The sequence below is a fragment of the Microcaecilia unicolor genome, chromosome 4 (genome assembly GCF_901765095.1).
Source record: "Microcaecilia unicolor chromosome 4, aMicUni1.1, whole genome shotgun sequence".
In the NCBI taxonomy this organism is placed as follows: Eukaryota; Metazoa; Chordata; class Amphibia; order Gymnophiona; family Siphonopidae; genus Microcaecilia; species Microcaecilia unicolor.
The window spans coordinates 210509132-210527309 of NC_044034.1; the positions used below are offsets into that span (position 1 = coordinate 210509132).

Sequence of the window (18178 nt, forward strand, 5' to 3'; positions counted from 1 at the left end):
TAAGCCATATCGGAAAAAAACAGGTGGCTGCGCTTACGCGGTTCGCACCTTTCTTTTCTTTTTTTTTTTTCCATTTGTTTAAACTGCCGCCGCCAAAACGCAAGAAAATGGAGGAAATTAAATCTGACGAGAAAAATCGCTGTTTAAAGTCTCAGACACTAAATTATTTTCTTCTTTTTTTTTTTTTTTATAACCCCTCAATTATAATAAAACACTGGAGCTGCCTGCTCGTTAGAAGTCTGGGGAAAGAAAGGCTGCTTCTTTGAATTTCCTTTTATTTGATTTAATTCTTTTAAAGCAGCTGCCTGTTAAAAGTGGCTGCCTCTCCCAAAGACGGTACACCTTTCCAGAGAAAGGGACGGCCCTTCCCTGCTAAGCCAGGGAGATGGGGAGGAAGGGGGGTGGACTCGAGACACCCGAGTTTAACACCCCCGAGGCTGTCAAAGAAAGAAGAGAAAGGAAACCCTGTCAAGCCTCTAAATAAGATTCCAGGCACAGAAGAATTATCACAAATATCTGTAATATCTAAAGAGAAAAGGAGAGAGACTAATGGGCTCACTTCCTACCTGCTGGGAGACTGAGAAAATACTGGGGCTAAGGTCACATGGCCAGGGCTCCTATTGGCTCTCTAGAGTCAGAGTTTTTTCTCAGTCTCCACCTGCTGGTAGGCGAGCACAACCCATCAGTCCAATCCTGGTCCGGTCCGGAGGGATGCTAAGGAACGGGCCATTTTTACTAGTGTGAAATAACTCCAAAAGAGAAAGGAATCTTATCTAATAACAACCTGGAAACATGCCAGAAAGACCGATAACTCTCTACTAAGAAGACTGCAACAGTGAAGTTCTGTGCAGCACTGAGCTAGTATCCCTGTCCCCGCATTTACAGATATTTAATCACAAAGCTGTACACCTGCAGACTACCCTTCACTTCTATTGTCTATCACTCTTTGGAACTTTGAACAGGTCATAACTTGCCTTGAACTACCACTGAAAAAGCATGAAAGAAATAAATCACTTCCTGTGTTCTTACTTGAACTGCAAATGTTTTTGGGGCAAGGTTTGTATAAATTAGGGGTTCTGAGCGCAAGCATAAGTCTATCAGACTGACTACACTATAAAAGTTAGCCTCAGTCTTAGACCATAAGTATGCAGATATTCACAGTGGGAATACCAAACACTCGGCCTACATCTTACAGTCGAGCAAGCACCTTTTGTGAAAATACTATTACATAACTGTGTGGTGAAGATGGAATAAAACATTTCTTTTGGATTTTTCAAAAGTAAATGTACTATTACCATAAATTACAAATGTGACTCAGGGCTTATCAGATAACAACACATCCAAGTGATCTTTCTGCATCAGGAATAAGTTGGTTATACTGTGTGACTAGGTTCAGATTTCAGGTTCAGCCTTCTTTGGACTATTTTTTACATAAACATCACAACTTTAAAATCTAGCCAAGTATAAAAGTCTCTTAAATGTAAAGAATAAACTTGTTTATACTGGTTTTAGACACAGTGAATATGTTGTGACTGCTACCTGATGTAAAAGTTCATTGCGTCTGTATGCAGATAAAAGTACCCCTATGTGGAATTTACACCAATTTACCAGTTTGGTTATAGCTTTGGGGATCCAGCTTGGCAAACACTCCAATATTCCTAGTAATCCAGCAAAATAAACTGTAATGCAGTCCTCATTTACAGCTAGAAATGACAGAGGAACTCTCTGAAATGACCAAAGCTTGACATCAGTATTCCAGAATAAGATGCTTCCTCTAAGCCAACACAGCTTTCTCTGTGTGTTGGTAACCAGAGCAAGATTCACAAACCAACATGAAACCATAAATATGGACCATGCCATGACCTGGCCAGCTCCTGGTAAGGTAATGGTAAGTTTAAGGTTTATCTGTCAAAGTGTCAAGTTACAGAGGACTGCCCTCAGTTTTAAGTCCGAGCTTTGAATAAAAGAAAATAGAGGAGAAAGAAAATGCCAATCAGGCCTGCTGAGATGTAGCAAAGGAGTCTGCGGTTGTCCCGTCCTGAGCGCGTCATGCTGGAGAAGCGCTTCACACTGCCCGACAGCAAGCCTGTCACACTCAAGAAATCCGAATCCTTATCATGGAAAGGACAGAAAGAAAAGAGACATCAGCACATAAATAAGAAACTGGCTTGTGTCAGATATAAGCATCTTACATTCAACTAAAGAGACAGAATTCTTTAAACTATATCAAATAGCATCAATATACAAAAAAAAACTTGAAAATGAAAGTACTAAAAGTACATAAGCATTGCCATACTGGGTCAGACCGAAGGTCCATCAAACCCAGCATCCTGTTTCCAACAGTGGTCAATCCAGGTCACAAGTACCTGGCAAGATCCCAAAACAGTACAATATATTTTATGCTGCTTATTCTAGAAATAACAAAAAATATATGCACAGAGCGTATGAATGCAAATATAATAACCCTAAGGGCTATTTAACTAAGGTGAGGAAGAGTCTCATATGTAATACACGATAGTATTTCTTTCACTCAACAGGTGAATCGCTTATTCGTGTTCATATCTTAATCATTGACTCAGCCTCCACCATCCTAAATCTACTAACAAAAAAGTGACTTGCACAAAATTCTCAATACGCTAATGCACACTGCACTTATCTTAGGCAGGTTGGTGCGCTCTTAAACCCCGACAGGTCCCCGTTTCGTGTTCACTTTGTCAAGGGGGAGTGCCACCAATTCTGTCGATGAAAGAAAGAAAAAAAGTCAAGTCACCTACGATCTGAACAAAGCCCTCCTATTTTAACCTCTCTTAATGTTTGCATTTTTTCGCTATATTTGCTGATGGCTTACCCGATTACTGCCCCAGGCATCTATGTGTGCTGGCTCATTCTGATAAACTAAAATGGCGACAGCGTCTTTTTATTATTAACAACAGGAAACAGCTGATGGAATCACGCTGGATCTCAGTATGTATAAACGTTGTGAGACTCTTAAAGGTACATTAAGATCCCCCAAATAAAAGTCCCTTTGTAAACCTAACTTGAGGAAAACATCTACAGCGAACCCTGAGGAAAACCTTAAAAAAAACCTTAAGAAAAATATATCAGAAGAAACTGCCCCATTGGATATATGTATTTAACCCACCGGGTTCTATTGTGCCCAATGTGAAAATCCAAAAAGTTTCACGCTGTAAGACTTTTCTATTGAAATCACCACCCGTCTTCAGGGGGGATACTTGCTCGATCACCATACATTTCAGATCTTCTATAGTATGTCAGGGACACCCAATGTTGGACTAAGGGTGCCCCAAAATTCTGAGCATTTATGCGTGACCGGTGTTCAATCAATCTTTCATGTAAAGATCTAATTGATTTACCACTGTAGTATTTGCCACATGGACACATAATGTAGTAAATGATACCCACTGAACGGCAAGTAGTACTCCCCTTCAATGTATATATTTGGTCATTGCAAGTAAAGCTCGTGCCTTCAATCGTTACAGGGCATGTTTTACAGCGAGATTTCATACATTTGTAATGCCCTGCAGGTTTAACATCGCTGTTGTTACTTAAAAATATCAGGCTGTTTCCTGTTGTTAATAATAAAAAGACGCTGTCGCCATTTTAGTTTATCAGAATGAGCCAGCACACATAGATGCCTGGGGCAGTAATTGGGAAGCCATCAGCAAATATAGCGAAAAAATGCAAACATTAAGAGAGGTTAAAATAGGAGGGCTTTGTTCAGATCGTAGGTGACTTGACTTTTATTCTTTCTTTCATCGACAGAATTGGTGGCACTCCCCCTTGACAAAGTGAACACGAAACGGGGACCTGTCGGGGTTTAAGAGCGCACCAACCTGCCTAAGATAAGTGCAGTGTGCATTAGCGTATTGAGAATTTTGTGCAAGTCACTTTTTTGTTAGTAGATTTAGGATGGTGGAGGCTGAGTCAATGATTAAGATATGAACACGAATAAGCGATTCACCTGTTGAGTGAAAGAAATACTATCGTGTATTACATATCAGACTTCCTCACCTTAGTTAAATAGCCCTTAGGGTTATTATATTTGCATTCATACACTGTGTGCATATTTTTTGTTACGGGACAGAGTGACGGTCCACAATTGTTTGACAGTATTCTAGAAATAAGCAGTGGATTTTCCCCAAGTCCATTTTAATAATGGCTTATGCATTTTTCTTTTAGGAAGTTATCCAAATCTTTTTTAAACCTCACTAAGCTAACTTTACTACATTCTCTGGCAACGAATTCCAAAGTTTAATTACAAGCCGAATGGAGAAATATTCTCTCCGATTTGTTTTAAATTTACTACTTGGTAGCGTCATTGTGTGCCCCCTAGTCCTAGTATTTTTGGAAAGAGTAAACAGGCGATTCATGTCTACCCGTTCCACTCCAATCATTATTTTATAGACCTCTTATCATATCTGCCCCTCAGCCATCTTTTCTCGAAGCTGAAGAGCCCTAGCTGCTTTAGCCTTTCCTCATAGGGAAGTCGTCCCATCCCCTTTATCATTTTCATCGCCCTCCTCTGTACCTTTTCTATTTCCACTAGATCTTTTTGAGATGCGGTGACCAGAATTGAACACAATATTCGAGGTGCGGTCGCACCATGGAGCGATAGAAAGGTATTATAACGTCCTCAATTTTGTTTTCCATTCCTTTCCTAATAATACCTAACATTCTATTTGATTTCTTAACCGCCGCCACCACACACTGAGCAGAGGGTTTCAATGTATCATCAACGATGACGCCTAGATCCCTTTCCTGGTCAGTGACTCTTAATGTGGAACCTTGCATTATGAACTATAGCTCGGGTTCATCTTTCCCACATGCATCACTTTGCACTTGCTCACACTAAACATCATCTGAAATTTGGATACCCAGTCTCATAGGGGGAATTAGGATTTGTTTTGCCTAAGGCTCCAAGTCTCAGTCTGACACACCAGTCTTATTTTAAGCTTGCTACTGGATTTTGTTAGCACTTTAATAAATGTTCATATATTTTTCAGAGCTTTCTGCTGCACTAAAATAGGTCAGATAGCATTTGCCAACTTTCTCAGTTCTGTCTGTCATGGTATAAATTAAAAAACAGCAGTATTAAAGTGATGACAGACAGAATTAATAGAAACAGAGAACATGACAGCAGATAAAAGACCACATGACCCATCCGGTCTTCTCATCCACACTTCCTGCTCAGTTTTACAATATCTTCCTCTCTTTCAAAACTCCACCATGCTTATCCCAGCCTTCCTGTTCCAAATCAATCTACCCTCATACAAATCCATTTTGGACACTATTGTTTTTTTTTTTACAAAATGACAAAATTGTCTTAAATTGAAGGAAATGGACTCCTGTTCTCAAAAGCTTGTCTCAATATATGTGTTAATCTATAAAGGGACACTAGTTTGTGGTGACATTTGCAGTTATAACTATTATGAGGAAAGGAGTAGCCAAATGGTTAGTGTAGCAGGCTGAAAACCTGGAGAACTGGGTTTGATTCCCACTACAGTTTCCTGTGACTCTTCAAGTCACTTAACCCTCCACTGCCCCAGGTACAAAATAAGTACCTGTATATAATATCTAAACCCCTTGGATCGTAATCACAGAAAGGCAATATATCAAAAACCCATCCCATATGCTGACATGAATACAGATAAACAGTTACAAAGCTAAATCATAACCCGCAGAATCTAGGCTTCACGAATAGGCTCTTACCATCCCGTCCACATAGTTGTTCTGATCCTCAACATCTCTGTCCATGTCCAATGCCAGCTGCTCAAAGGACAGAAGAGATAAAGTTAGTGTGATCACATGCCAGAATAAGCAAGCCTGTAAAAAGCCTATTACAACAATAACTATTTCTATTTGTACAGCATCTCTAGGCAAACAGAATTCCAATACATGCACTAAGATCCCAATCCTTCAGAAACATGCCTTTAACTATGTGAGGACAATGTCTGACTACCAGTTTTCAAGCCTTTGCAGTAACACAAGCTAGAGCAGAGGTGGGCAACCATGGTCCTCAAGGTCCACAACCCAGTCGTCAAGATTTCCACAATGCATATGCATGAGATCTATTTGCATACAGTGGTAGTACATTTATTTATTGGTGACATTTATATCCCACATTATCCCAAACAAGTTTGAGTTCAATGTGGCTTACAATAAACAGTTTAGGATGCATAACAAAGAATAATGCAAATCAATCTCGTGCATATGCATTGTAGAAGTCTTGAAAACTTGACTGGATTGTGGCTCCTGAAGACTGTGAGGCATATTTTCAAAGCACTTTGGGAGGCTAAGTTCCATAGGTTTCTATGGAACTTTGGGAGGCTAAGTGCTTTGAAAATGAGCCTCTGTGGGTACCTACCTCTGGTCTTCAGGGGACAAGGAAGAGAACAAGGCTATTTATTATTAGTCAATTGCATCTGTAGAGACTTAGTTATAGAAAAGTGAACAGAGGGATAAAAGGGTTATAATTATAATGTTAAAATAAAAATTAAATTGTTGCATTGTCATGTGCTGGAGCCAATGGCTCGTTTTTATGTTTGGGATGTTATTTCCCCTTTATAGGGGAATGTGCTGACATGCAAACAATTGTAGCCTATATAGATCCACAAGTTCCAGTTGTGGCTGTGTGTCTGCTTTTGATATATAGTTTATATGAAAGTTGCTTTGTGGAATAGTTCTATTACTACTGCATCTGTACCATGAAAAAAAACAAAAACAAAGGAAATGTGGGCTGTAAACATACAGATTTAAGCCTAGTGACTTTGGTGGATAGACTATCTGTCATCCGTTTATTCTCTGCGTCCAGCATTTGTTCCACTGCACTGGGATTCTGACCTGAAGGAGAAAAGAATAGCCTATTAGCACCATACGGAAGTCACATACATCAGCTTTCACTAAAAATTTACCCAAGAATGAATGACCACACATTTTATACAAAACTATACACAGCAAATTATGGAACACGATGGGTTAGGGTGGCACTCATTAATGAACTCTTATTATGAAACCAGTGTTATGTTGCACTGAGAAAAAGATTTTTGCTATATTAAATTGTGAAATCTGATATTTTAAATGTAAAATAAGTATAACATACATAATTAGCAAAATATAGTAAGAGAAAGCACTACAAAATGGTGTATATATAGTGTTATATATTTGTTATATAGTGTATACTTGTTATATATGTATATAAGAAAATAAGTGCCAGAAACACTGTAAGGTGGTTGGGGTTGTAACTGCTGTTCCGTGCAGCTGGCCCCACATGTTTAAACAGACTAAATGGATAATTTATTGGGGGGGGGGGGGGGGAGGACAAAATTATATTTTAAAATTCATTTTTCTGACATAATAGTTGAACATTGCCAATAATGATTTCAGAGATATTTTTGAATGCGAATATTATAATCAAATTTTCCTCCACTTTTTTAGATGACTTTTGTAGCTGCATATTTTTAATCAATGGAACCTGACTATTTTATTATTTTTGATTTATTTCTACATGCATTTTTGAGCATTATTATTGTATATAATGAGATACTACATAGACAAGGACATTTATACAAGATGATGGACCAAGTTCTGTGGCATTACATAAATACACAATTTTGAAGAGACTGGTATTATACCATGCAAAAGGATGGTGAGGAAAAAAAGGGAGTTAGAATCAGACAAAGTCTGCAGCAGTATGGTAACATTACATGCATCCATGTTTTGTCTAATGGCTGCATCAGGGGAACATAGTATCTAAAGTACAAGAAGCCAAATATAAATGAAATTTCATCATACAAAATCATTACTTAGATAAATAATTAACTACGATCTCATAATAAATAGTTCATGTTATCACACTGTACCTACAAATAGGAGCTGAAATATAAATATATATCAAAATAAAAACAACACTATCCAAAAAGTTAACTTAAAATTGTTAACTTACCAAATAATAAATAAAGTTCTGAGATAACCCAATTAAAAAAGGGATGTCACTCCTAAAGTACATCAATGAATCAGTTATATATCGCTTGTGTTAAGCCCGTTTTTGATAAATCATACAATACCATAAATACTGAAAACTTGGAGGAGTGGCCTAGTGGTTAGGGTGGTGGACTTTGGTCCTGGGGAACTGAGTTCGATTCCCACTTCAGGCACAGGCAGCGCCTTGTGACTCTGGGCAAGTCACTTAACCCTCCATTGCCCCATGTAAGCCGCATTGAGCCTGCCATGAGTGGGAAAGCGCGGGGTACAAATCTAACAAAAAAATATATAATGAATTACTAGCAATTACAAGAAACAACTCTTCTAAACCAGACTAAAGCAGCTAGAAGAGTGAACCGGACTCCCCATCTAATGTGGAGACATAAAGAACTCAAGCTGTTAACTGAATGGAATTAGCACTGAAGCAAGAATTGTTACAATAAGTTCCTGCTCCTTGACTCATTGAAGCAGAGATGCTTGCCTAAAGACTGCCCTTCACCACTATAGGCACAGTTGCTGGTCTCGAGGAGTTACTATTGCCAACTCAGCACCAAGACTCCAAAACCAAAACTGAGCTCTCTTTTTCATCAAGCACTGCCATTTCCTCCCCTCACCCTCCCCACTGACAGTTTGAACTTCGTGGGTGTGGCTTGGATCTCTTTCAGGGAGAGAAAACTAACAACTTATAGCAGCAGCTTCAGAGAGCATTTTCCATCTCACAGATAGGCTGCAGAGAATACCTTCTCCTGCTTTAGACTTAATCCTACCCACCCTACCCCTCTACCCACCCACCCCTAGAGTGACATGTCTTATATAACCTCCCTATCAACCCACTCATTACTTTACCTCACCCATTTCTATTCTTCTATCACCTTCTCCCACTACTCCAACCAGAGTTACACCTAATCACACTGACCACCCTTCAACATCTTCTGTCCTTCTGTGACTGTTCTCTTGTGCTTGACTGCTTAAATATTTTAAATTTAAATGCTTTACTTTTTGTCTATTAGATTGTAAGCTCTTTGAGCAGGGACTGTCTTTCTTCTGTGTTTGTACAGCGCTGCGTACACTTTGTAGCGCTCTAGAAATGTTAAATAGTAGTAGTAGAGTGGTTTTCTTCTTATCTCTCCCAGCGTACCTTTAGTGTATACTCTAGTGGATCCTCCTCTACTTCTAATCCCACTGTCAGTTGGTGTACCTCAGGGATCTGTCCTGGGACCTCTTTTTTTCTCCATCTATACTTCTTCCCTTGGTACTCTGATCTCAGGTTTTCAGTATCATCTTTACGCTGATGACTCCCAGATCTACCTCTCCACACCAGAAATCTCAACCAAAATCCAGGCCAAAGTATCAGCCTGCCTGTCTGACATTGCTGCCTGGATGTCTCAGCGTCATCTGAAACTAAACATGACCAAGACTGAGCTTCTTATCTTTCCCCCTAAACCAACTTCTCCTCCTCCCCCATTCTCTATTTCTGTGGATAACACTCATCCTTCCTGTCTCATCAGCTCATAACCTTGGGGTCATCTTTGACTCCTCCCTCTCCTCTGCACATATTCAACAGACTGCTAAAACCTGTCATTTCTTTCTCTATGAGCAAAATTCGCCCTTTCCTTTCTGAGCACACTACCAGAACCCTCATCCACACTCTTATCACCTCTCGCTTAGACTATTGCAACTTGCTTCTCACAGGTCTCCCACTTAGCCATCTCTCTCCTCTTCAATCTGTTCAAAATTCTGCCTCACGACTAATATTCTGCCAGTGTCGTTATGCTCATATTAGCCCTCTCCTCAAGTCACTTCACTGACTTCCTATCCGTTTCCGCATACGGTTCAAACTCCTCTTATTGACCTATAAGTGCATTCACTCTGCAGCTCCTCTGTACCTCTCCATTCTCATCTCTCCCTACATTCCTCCCCGGGAACTCTGTTCACTGGGTAAATCTCTCTTATCTGCACCTTTCTCCTCCACCGCTAACTCCAGACTCCGTTCTTTTTATCTTGCTGCACCAAATAATAGACTTGCTGAGCCAGTGTGTCAAGCTCCATCTCTGGCCTTCTTCAAATCTAAGCTAAAAGCTCACCGTTTTGATGCTGCTTTTAACTCCTAACCCTTATTCACTTGTTCAGAACCCTTATTTTATCATCCTCACTTTAATATTCCCTTATCTCTTGTTTGTCCTGTTTGTCTGTGCTAATTGGATTGTAAGCTTTGTTGAGCAGGGACTGACTCTTCATGTTCAAGTGTACAGCGCTGTGTAAGTCTACTAGCGCTTTAGAAATGATAAGTAGTAGTTCCGAAACCATGATTTATTAAAACCTCGCTCCACGGACAAAGACCAAACGGAAACCTAAATCTCTCTCACTTCAGCCCACGCCGGTCGTTTACTTTTCACTTCAATTTATGTCTCTCTCCTTACTTACCTCTACTCCGCTCTGCCATCTTTGTTTTCCTCCCGGGCTGACGTGGAGCGAAACGTCAAGCTAGCTCAATTGGGAAGCGAGCCGACGGCGCCGCGCGTTAAACTCTCAACCAATCAGAGTTCTCTTCCTGGCCTGCTTTTTTTGGGCGTGGGCGTGCCGACCTCCAGTGCGGTGCAAGCCTCGCTCAGAGCTTTGTGAGAACACCGGAAATGGGCTGCTTCTCATTGTGATGTGATGTCATTAACCCAGAGTTTAACGGTACCGTACGCTTCTTTGGCTGTTTGCTTAAGTAATTCCTACCTTCGGATTCTCCTGTTTGAAATTTTGTCGCCATAGAAACCGGTTGTTATTGTAAGTAGGCGAGCAGTAAATATCGAAAACTGAAGCTGGAGAGGAAGTGCATGAGAATGCGAGACGCTGGTGGAGTGTAGTAGACAGCGTGTATAATGAAATCTAAGGGAGGGGAATCGTAATATCAGGCTGTCCAAGTAGTAAAATGCAGGGTCTGTGAATGAGTAGGGTGGCATGCCTATTGAGATGCGGGGCCAGGGATATGTAAGATGATTGGGAGGCAAATAAAATGTATATTGGAGTAGTTGTAATGAGATTGGAGACCCATGTAGTGAGATGTGCAATGAAATGCACAGCCCTGGGAAGAGTACCTGTAAATAAATTCCGGATTCATAATAGCTTGCAAGATGCATAATTGGGGCAAAGCAAGCCTAGAAGGGAGGGAGTGCAAGTTAGGGGATATGTAATCAGATATAAGACTGAAAAACAACAATAGAAGGAAGAATGTATGTAAACTGAAACATGTGATGATTAAGGAGTGGTGGGGGGGGGGGGGGCGTTGTTGTGGAAGAAGAAAAGAGGTTGTGCAAAGAAACAGCGGCTTGATGTGATCATGTGACATACCTACGAGGGAGGTGATAGGTTTGGGATGCAGGCTGCAGCAGAGCTAGAGCAGCAGCATCGCTTTAGAGGAGGATGCCTTCGCTCACGGTCGGTCGCTTGTGATATTTTCAGTGCCACCTTAAGATGGTTCCGTGTTCTGTCATCGGATTCCGCAAGTGACTCATGTGGGCTGGAGCCCCCCGGGATTAGCAGGGGTCCGTGAGTTGAGTATGTCTCTCGGCTGTGAGTGCGGCTGGCCGGCTTTCTCCTCCTCTTCTTCGAGCTGCAGGACGATCATGGAGCTCCAGGCTGTACTAGAGGCGGTGGAGAGTGGTGAGCAAGACACAGTGCTGAGAGCCCTACAAAGCTACAACCAGCAGGTGAGCGAGCCACCGCCCCACGGCCCCTTACTCTGTGTCTTAACTGCTTTTCTTCTCTTTTCCCACTGTTTACTCGTGCCTCTGGGTACTCTTTCCTCCCAAAGTATTAATTAGCTATTAAAAATATTTTAAATCTATCCAGTAGTGAGCATTAATATACTTATTAATAAAGCGCACAATTACAGCAGTTTCCTGAGTTATTCAAGTATGTTCAATACAATAAAACCTGGTTTGAAAACTTGTGACAGTTAAATAGTGAAAATAACGGGAGAAGAACATTTAATATTCTATAGGGCTGTTTTGCTCTCCAATTGTCCAGCTAGAAAGAAAGGCATATCTGATTTAATTAACCGGAAACTGTTTTTCTTTTTTCTGTCCTTGTTTTTTTTTTTTTTTGGTGGGGGGGGGGGGGGGTGGATATTTTTATAACTGCCCTGGTTAGCAAAAAGCATACATGTGGGGGGAGAGGGCCCTGAAATTATCTTGGAAAAACTGTGGACATGCACTTTTGCTTGCTAGTTGATGCCTGTAATTTTTCTAAATTACAATAAGCTTAAACTTTTGAAAATATAAAAATAGGCGCTCAAAAGGATATCTCTGGTCATCCTTGGAAGCACTTCTGCTACTGCTGCATGTTGATGCATTATTGCAGCTGCTGTTTTGCTTTTTCAGAAATCACAGTGTTTTTCATTTGAAAATGAAGAGCAAGAGGTGAGGAAGGTAAGTCTTTTTCCCAGTGTTTTTCATTAGACAACTACTACTACTACTACTTAACATTTCTAGAGCGCTACAAGGGTTACGCAGCGCTGTACAAATTAACGAATAAGGACGGTCCCTGCTCAGAAGAGCTTACAATCTAAAAGACGAAATGTCAAGTTGGGGTAGATGAGATTTCCTGAGAAGAGATGAAGTGATTAGGTGCCGAAGGCGACATTGAAGAGGTGGGCTTGGAGCAATGATTTGAAGATGGGTAGGGAGGGGGCCCGGCGTATGGGCTCAGGGAGTTTGTTCCAAGCATGGAGAGGAGGGTCAGTCTTTTCCCAGTGTCAATCTGTGAGAGGTAGTGCAGGGCTCAGGGAGACAATTACATTCTTCAGAGTTACTGTACCCAGCTGGTGAAGTTGAAGCAAGCATGTGCATTGAGGCCAGGGCTCTGATTGAAATGGGTAATCATCGTGCATGTAGGTTTGTCTCTTGGGAATCGGAAGAAAAAACAAAGGAGAGAATGTTTTTGTTTAGGTCATGCTTGGTAGCGCAGAATGAGCTAGGTTAAGGTACAGTAAGTGTTTTTCTGTTCCCAGAGGGCTTACAATCTGTTTTCTGCCTCATTCCAGACTTGCATTTGAGTCCCTTAGGGATGCAGTTAAGGCACACTCTGGGAACTGGTGTTATGTTCCTACTGATCTCCTTATTTATTAGGATTTATTTGGAGGCTCTATCAGCCCTAAACCAGTTACATTGAGACTCAGTACATCCTGAATACAGCTACATTCATTCTCTCACCCAGCACATATACAAGACACCTACTGATAGGTGCTAGTTTTCTGTTGGGTTTGTTGATATGCAGATACATGTAAGCTGCATGTGTATGGAGATGTACATGTTTCTAAAATGTTTTCATACATAAACTGTATATCATGTATGTATTGATATCCATTATATACACACATAATCCCTCCCCTATTAAACACCTAAATATAGTGGCATCTGCAAACCATTGTCTCTTTGTATACACAGCTCACTTGCATTTCCATTGCTTACATGTTCATGTTCACTTGTAAACTGCTGCAATTAAACTTTGAGGAATGACTGCAGTTCTAGCATTTCTCTTCTCTCTAGCACTTGGGCTGCCTCCTGATCAAGTTTCTGGAGAGGGATCTGCAGCCCTCCTGTCAAGTCACATGTCTGGAAACCATTAGAATCCTGTCTCGGGACAAGCTTTCTCTGTACCCCTTTAGCAATATGGAAGGCTTGCAGATCCTGGCACGGCATGCTGGCATCGAATACTCGGAGACATTCATTCGGGAGGTTCCAGACCTGGATGTGACAGTGGAGGCGCTCAAGTGCCTCTGTAATATCGTCTTCAGCAGTGGGAAGGCCCAACAGCTGAGCGCCCATGCCCGGCTGGTGGCAGGTCTCACCGAGCGCATCAAGCTCTATGCGGAGAGGAAGTTCCCGCATGATTTGAAGTTCTTCGACCTGCGACTACTCTTTCTGCTGACAGCGCTGCGGGTGGATGTGAGGCAGCAGTTGGCCATGGAACTCCGAGGTATCGGCCTCATGACAGATACCCTGGAGATTACTCTGGGGGCCAAGTGGCTTGATCCTTATGAGGTGGCGAGCGAGCAGAGTCAGTCCTTGATCGTACCCCGCCAGGAGATGGAGTTGGCCATGGAGATCCTGAAAGTGCTCTTTAATATCACGTTCGACTGTAGCCGCAAGGAGGCTGATGAGGTAAGGTCATATTTCATCAAACTTGCTTTCATAGAAGAATTAGCATTTATAGTAGTGTTGCAAAACATCTTTTGTCTGCTCATGCAGTGTTGCAGGCTGCTTTTTATGTGAATATTAATTTCTTTTACAGTAGGTCAGGTATCAGATCCTTGTATTTTACTTTTCCCGCTGGCTCAAGTGACAGTTGTAGAAAGAACCGTAAGATTCGTGGCTGAGTGGTAGTGCTGTGCATTTGCATGCAGAAGGTTCCCAGTTAGGGCTGAGTGGTAGTGCTGTGCATTTGCGTGCAGAAGGTTCCCAGTTAGGGCTGGAGAATGGCGCAGAGATAGCATTCACAGCCCCTGAGGCGAGGGAAGAATAGTTATCAACAGGGATTACACCTGGTGCCTGATCTAGAGCCCATGATCCAAAAGGAACCCTGGAAGATGGCTTCTGCCTTTGAGATCATTGTTGGGGGGGAACCAAAGTAGAAATAATGGGGGAGATAGAGCCTGTTAAAATAAAGGGAAAATCCACAGGTGGTTGTGAATGAAGGTGCTTGCTGTCAAAATCCCAGCCCTGGTTCTGACTGCTGCAGGAAAAAGAAAAAAAACCTTTCCAAGGTTGAACATTCAGTGGTAGGTAGGGAAATTGTTTATGAGACAATCCACAGAGGTACCGGCTGAGAACCTCTGCCCTTGCCACTGGTGCTGTGGAGTTCATCTGTATATACCATGAGCCTCTTTGTTGCTCATGTGATACAACACAGGTTGAATACAAATTATACCTAATGAAGAGGAAGAGAGTTATAAAGTTTGATGCTCTACAGGAATTTTGTTCTCATTCTCCTTTGAAATTACTTTTCCATCTATTTAGCTGAGCATCTCAAAGCAAACCAGAAATAGGATGTGGTGAGGAAGGCAAGGAGAGCTGTGTGTGGAGCCATTCTTTTCTTCCTTCTGAATTTTAATTGGTTTGGTGTGGGGTTTTTTTGTTTGTTTGTTTTTTCTTCCCCTGTTCTGGAGCTAGGAAGACACTGCTGCTTTCCGCCACTTGGGAGCGCTCCTGCGCCACTGTCTGATGATGACAGCAGATGGAGAGGACCGGACTGAGGAGTTCCACAGGTAAGCATACCACTTAATTGATACAACAAAATGCTTTGCATAGAATGGAAATCCAGTTCTTGGTTTTCTAGTTCCCATCCTCATGCATCTTGATTTTACAAGATGCCATTAATATCAAGGTGGTACTTTTAGAAAACTGAGGTTTTGTTGTCAGCGTCTATCTGCGTAGTTATGTCACACTGACTTTGATACGTATCCAGTGAGAAAACAAATCAAATCTATAGATTGGTCTGTATAAGGCCATACAGTCAGTGTCCTCTCCGGGGCCAGCACAGCTCAGGACATCATGGATTTAAGAATTGCTATACTGGGTCATTCCAAAGATCCATCTAACCCAGTATCCTGTTGTTACCAGTGGCCAATCTAAGTCACAAGTACCTGGCAAGATCCCAAAAAGTAATTGGGTTCCATGTGGTGAAGCTTTGGAGATGGAGGGAGGGAGTGAGGGCAGCTGCCAGGGAATAATCTTGGACAGACCATTTCCAGCCCATGGCTAGGAAAACATTTTGTTGCCTGGATGTGGCTCTGAAGACTCGCTTATTTACATCAATGTAATTAATGGTTTATATGGGTTTTTTTTTAGTATTTTATTATTATTATTTGTAATTCTTGATGATTGTATCAGTTTTTTTTATTTTTTTGTATCCCGCCTTGAATCCTAGTCAGAGAGCTGGCGGTTTGTGAGTCATTTTGAAATGTAATGGGGTGGGGGGAGATGGGGATTAAAACTGCATCCATACAATGATTAGTGAATTGCTGTTCAGTGTAGCATTGAGGTTTTGTACATACATACATTTTATATGTGGGGTTAGAGAGATGTGTATCTGGAGTGAGGAAAGGTTTGTGTTTGTTTTCTGTGATTTGATACTTTCTATGATTTTTTTTTTTTTTGTGCCAAGCTTTGACATATTAAGCCAGGGCTTAACAAATTGCGAGTCACGACTTCAAATGATGTTCAAAATCCCCATTTGGGGTTGCTACTTAGGTGGACCAAAAAAAAAAAACCATCAGTCTGTGCCTGCCTTCAAGCTTGCACTGTAATTAGGCCTATGCAGGCTATACAGAAGGCAGGGGATGAGGGCAAAGTCAACTGTGACTTTGAAGGAGGGCTGGGAAGGTAGGCTTCTGGGGTCGCTTGCTGTGGCTCTGATAATGGGGCTACAGCCACAGAAAATTTCATAACACGCATTACTCCAGTACTTATCAAGTTGAATGAATGAAAGAGAAAATGAAGAAACCAGGCCAGCTAGGTAGCTCAGTAGCAGAGCTGGGATCGACTGTCATCTGAGATACAGTAGACCCAGGCTTTTTATGTTTGAAGTTTAAAAATAGCAAAAATCCACTACTGATTCATGGATCCATTATGACCAGCTATGGGGAACCTGACTGGTCCCCCACAGATGGTCATGAGAATATTTTCAGCCACCTATGAATAGTTAGCATTTTAAAATAGATACCATTGTAAATTTCCCTTGTCTAAATATTTGTGGGACTAACTTTCACCATCAGTGTAGGAGTCAGTATGGGCAGGGATGTGGGAATTTCTGGATATCCCTTGATTTATTGGTGATGGGTGGTTCATCCTTGGATTCTGTACTACCAAGAGAGTGAGAGTGAAAGAAGCAACAGTAAATGAGATGTGCTTTTCTTTAGGAGTTCTTAACACAGTCTTTGGGACACATTCAGATTTTCAGGATATCCACAACGATTTTGCATGCACTGCTCCACTGTAAATTTATCTCGCACATATTCATTCTGGGCATCCTGAAAGACTCGCTGACTAAGTGTGAAAACCACTGAGTACAAGTAATACGATGATTTGGATGATGATTTTCAAAGGAATTTGTGTAGGAAACTAACAGCTGAGCAGATTTTCAAAGCTGAAAATTGCCCTTCACTTAGTGGCTAAAAGGATATGCATAGGTTTAAAATAGATGGAGGGAGGGGGAGCATTTCAGCTGCAGGATAAAGAGGTGGGACATGGTAGCAGAGTAAAAATGGGATCTGATTCTCAAATTCCTTCTTGTACTTCTTGCATCTGCAGAAAAGAGACATAGACAGACACAGACCTAGAAGGAGAGGAAGAGACATGCAGATGGAGATAGACATAGGTAGACAGACACGGATACACATGCAGACAGGTAGACAGACATGGACACACAGACATACAAGACAGGGTTTTTTTTTTCTCCTGTTTATCTCTTCCTCCTGAGCCTTCTCCTTTCTGTGCATTTTTTGAAAAGTGCTTCTCAACAGAGCTTCTTAATTCCTACCCTTCAGGGCTGATTAGTTCTTGGGAGCTAAGAAGCCCAATCAGCCGCTGGAAGGAAGGTGTGCTTACATTTGTTCCTGCTGATGGGTCCACCTGGAATTTTCCTGTAGGCATGCATCTAGTGAAGCAGTGATCAGCACTGGTGTACTGGCAATCTGTGGCATAGCCATGGGGGGCCTGGGCCCCCTGATTCTGGGTTCGGGTCCCCAAGGTCTGCTGGTTTGGCTGGTGGGGGTCCCCAGTCCTCACATTCAGCTTTCCTGTGGCGATATTCGGCGCTGTGCTTTCTGTCCTGCTTTCCCCCTCCCCCACATGCACACGCTCAAGTTCACTAAAACCTCCCATGCGCATTGTGGCGGACATGCAGGGCAGGCAGCGTGGCATCAAATATCGCTGCAGGAAGGATTCTGCTGGTGAGGCTTGGGGCCCCCAACAGCCGAGGTATGTGGGGTTGCGGAGGAGGTTGAGAGTGGCAGGAAGGTGGGGCAAAATGTACCCCCCCCCCTCACACTTTGGGCTCAGCTCTCCCTCCCCCCCCAAAATTGAGGTCTGACTACACCTAAGCTGGCACTGACGCTCTGATGAATGAAAAAAGGGGCTCACAATGAGAAACCCTTCTGTTGAGTGTGACACTTGGCATATCTCTAGTA

At 41.9% G+C, this 18178-nt stretch overlaps 2 protein-coding genes across 3 annotated transcripts in view; one reads left to right on the plus strand and one right to left on the minus strand.

Annotated features, from left to right (window-relative positions):
• Positions 1–723: 723 nt before the first annotated feature.
• Positions 724–10478, minus strand: BET1L (Bet1 golgi vesicular membrane trafficking protein like). The gene is made up of 4 exons (XM_030201194.1): positions 10426–10478; positions 6770–6861; positions 5731–5787; positions 724–2111 (listed from the first exon to the last, which is right to left on the minus strand). Exons 1-4 carry the CDS (start codon positions 10442–10444, stop codon positions 1944–1946), a joined length of 336 nt encoding a protein of 111 aa, XP_030057054.1. The 5' UTR covers positions 10445–10478; the 3' UTR covers positions 724–1943.
• A 123-nt stretch (positions 10479–10601) lies between these two features.
• The window catches only part of RIC8A (RIC8 guanine nucleotide exchange factor A), a 48020-nt gene continuing 40443 nt past the window's right edge, over positions 10602–18178 (plus strand). Inside the window, exons 1-5 of one of the 2 annotated variants that reach the window (XM_030201196.1) lie at positions 10602–10683; positions 11452–11699; positions 12372–12419; positions 13539–14153; positions 15162–15256. In XM_030201196.1, coding sequence (XP_030057056.1) covers positions 11550–11699; positions 12372–12419; positions 13539–14153; positions 15162–15256 — 908 coding nt within the window. In that variant the 5' untranslated portion in view covers positions 10602–10683; positions 11452–11549. Of the gene's footprint in view, positions 10777–11451; positions 11700–12371; positions 12420–13538; positions 14154–15161; positions 15257–18178 lie in introns of both variants that reach the window. The other variant, XM_030201195.1, reaches the window with a different exon arrangement.

Coding starts and splice junctions, on each gene's coding strand:
- BET1L (XM_030201194.1), bottom strand. Junction 5,788..6,769: donor AAGTCACTAGGCTTAAATCT/GTATGTTTACAG, acceptor TCCTTTGAGCAG/CTGGCATTGGACATGGACAG. Junction 2,112..5,730: donor ACAACTATGTGGACGGGATG/GTAAGAGCCTAT, acceptor TTCCATGATAAG/GATTCGGATTTCTTGAGTGT.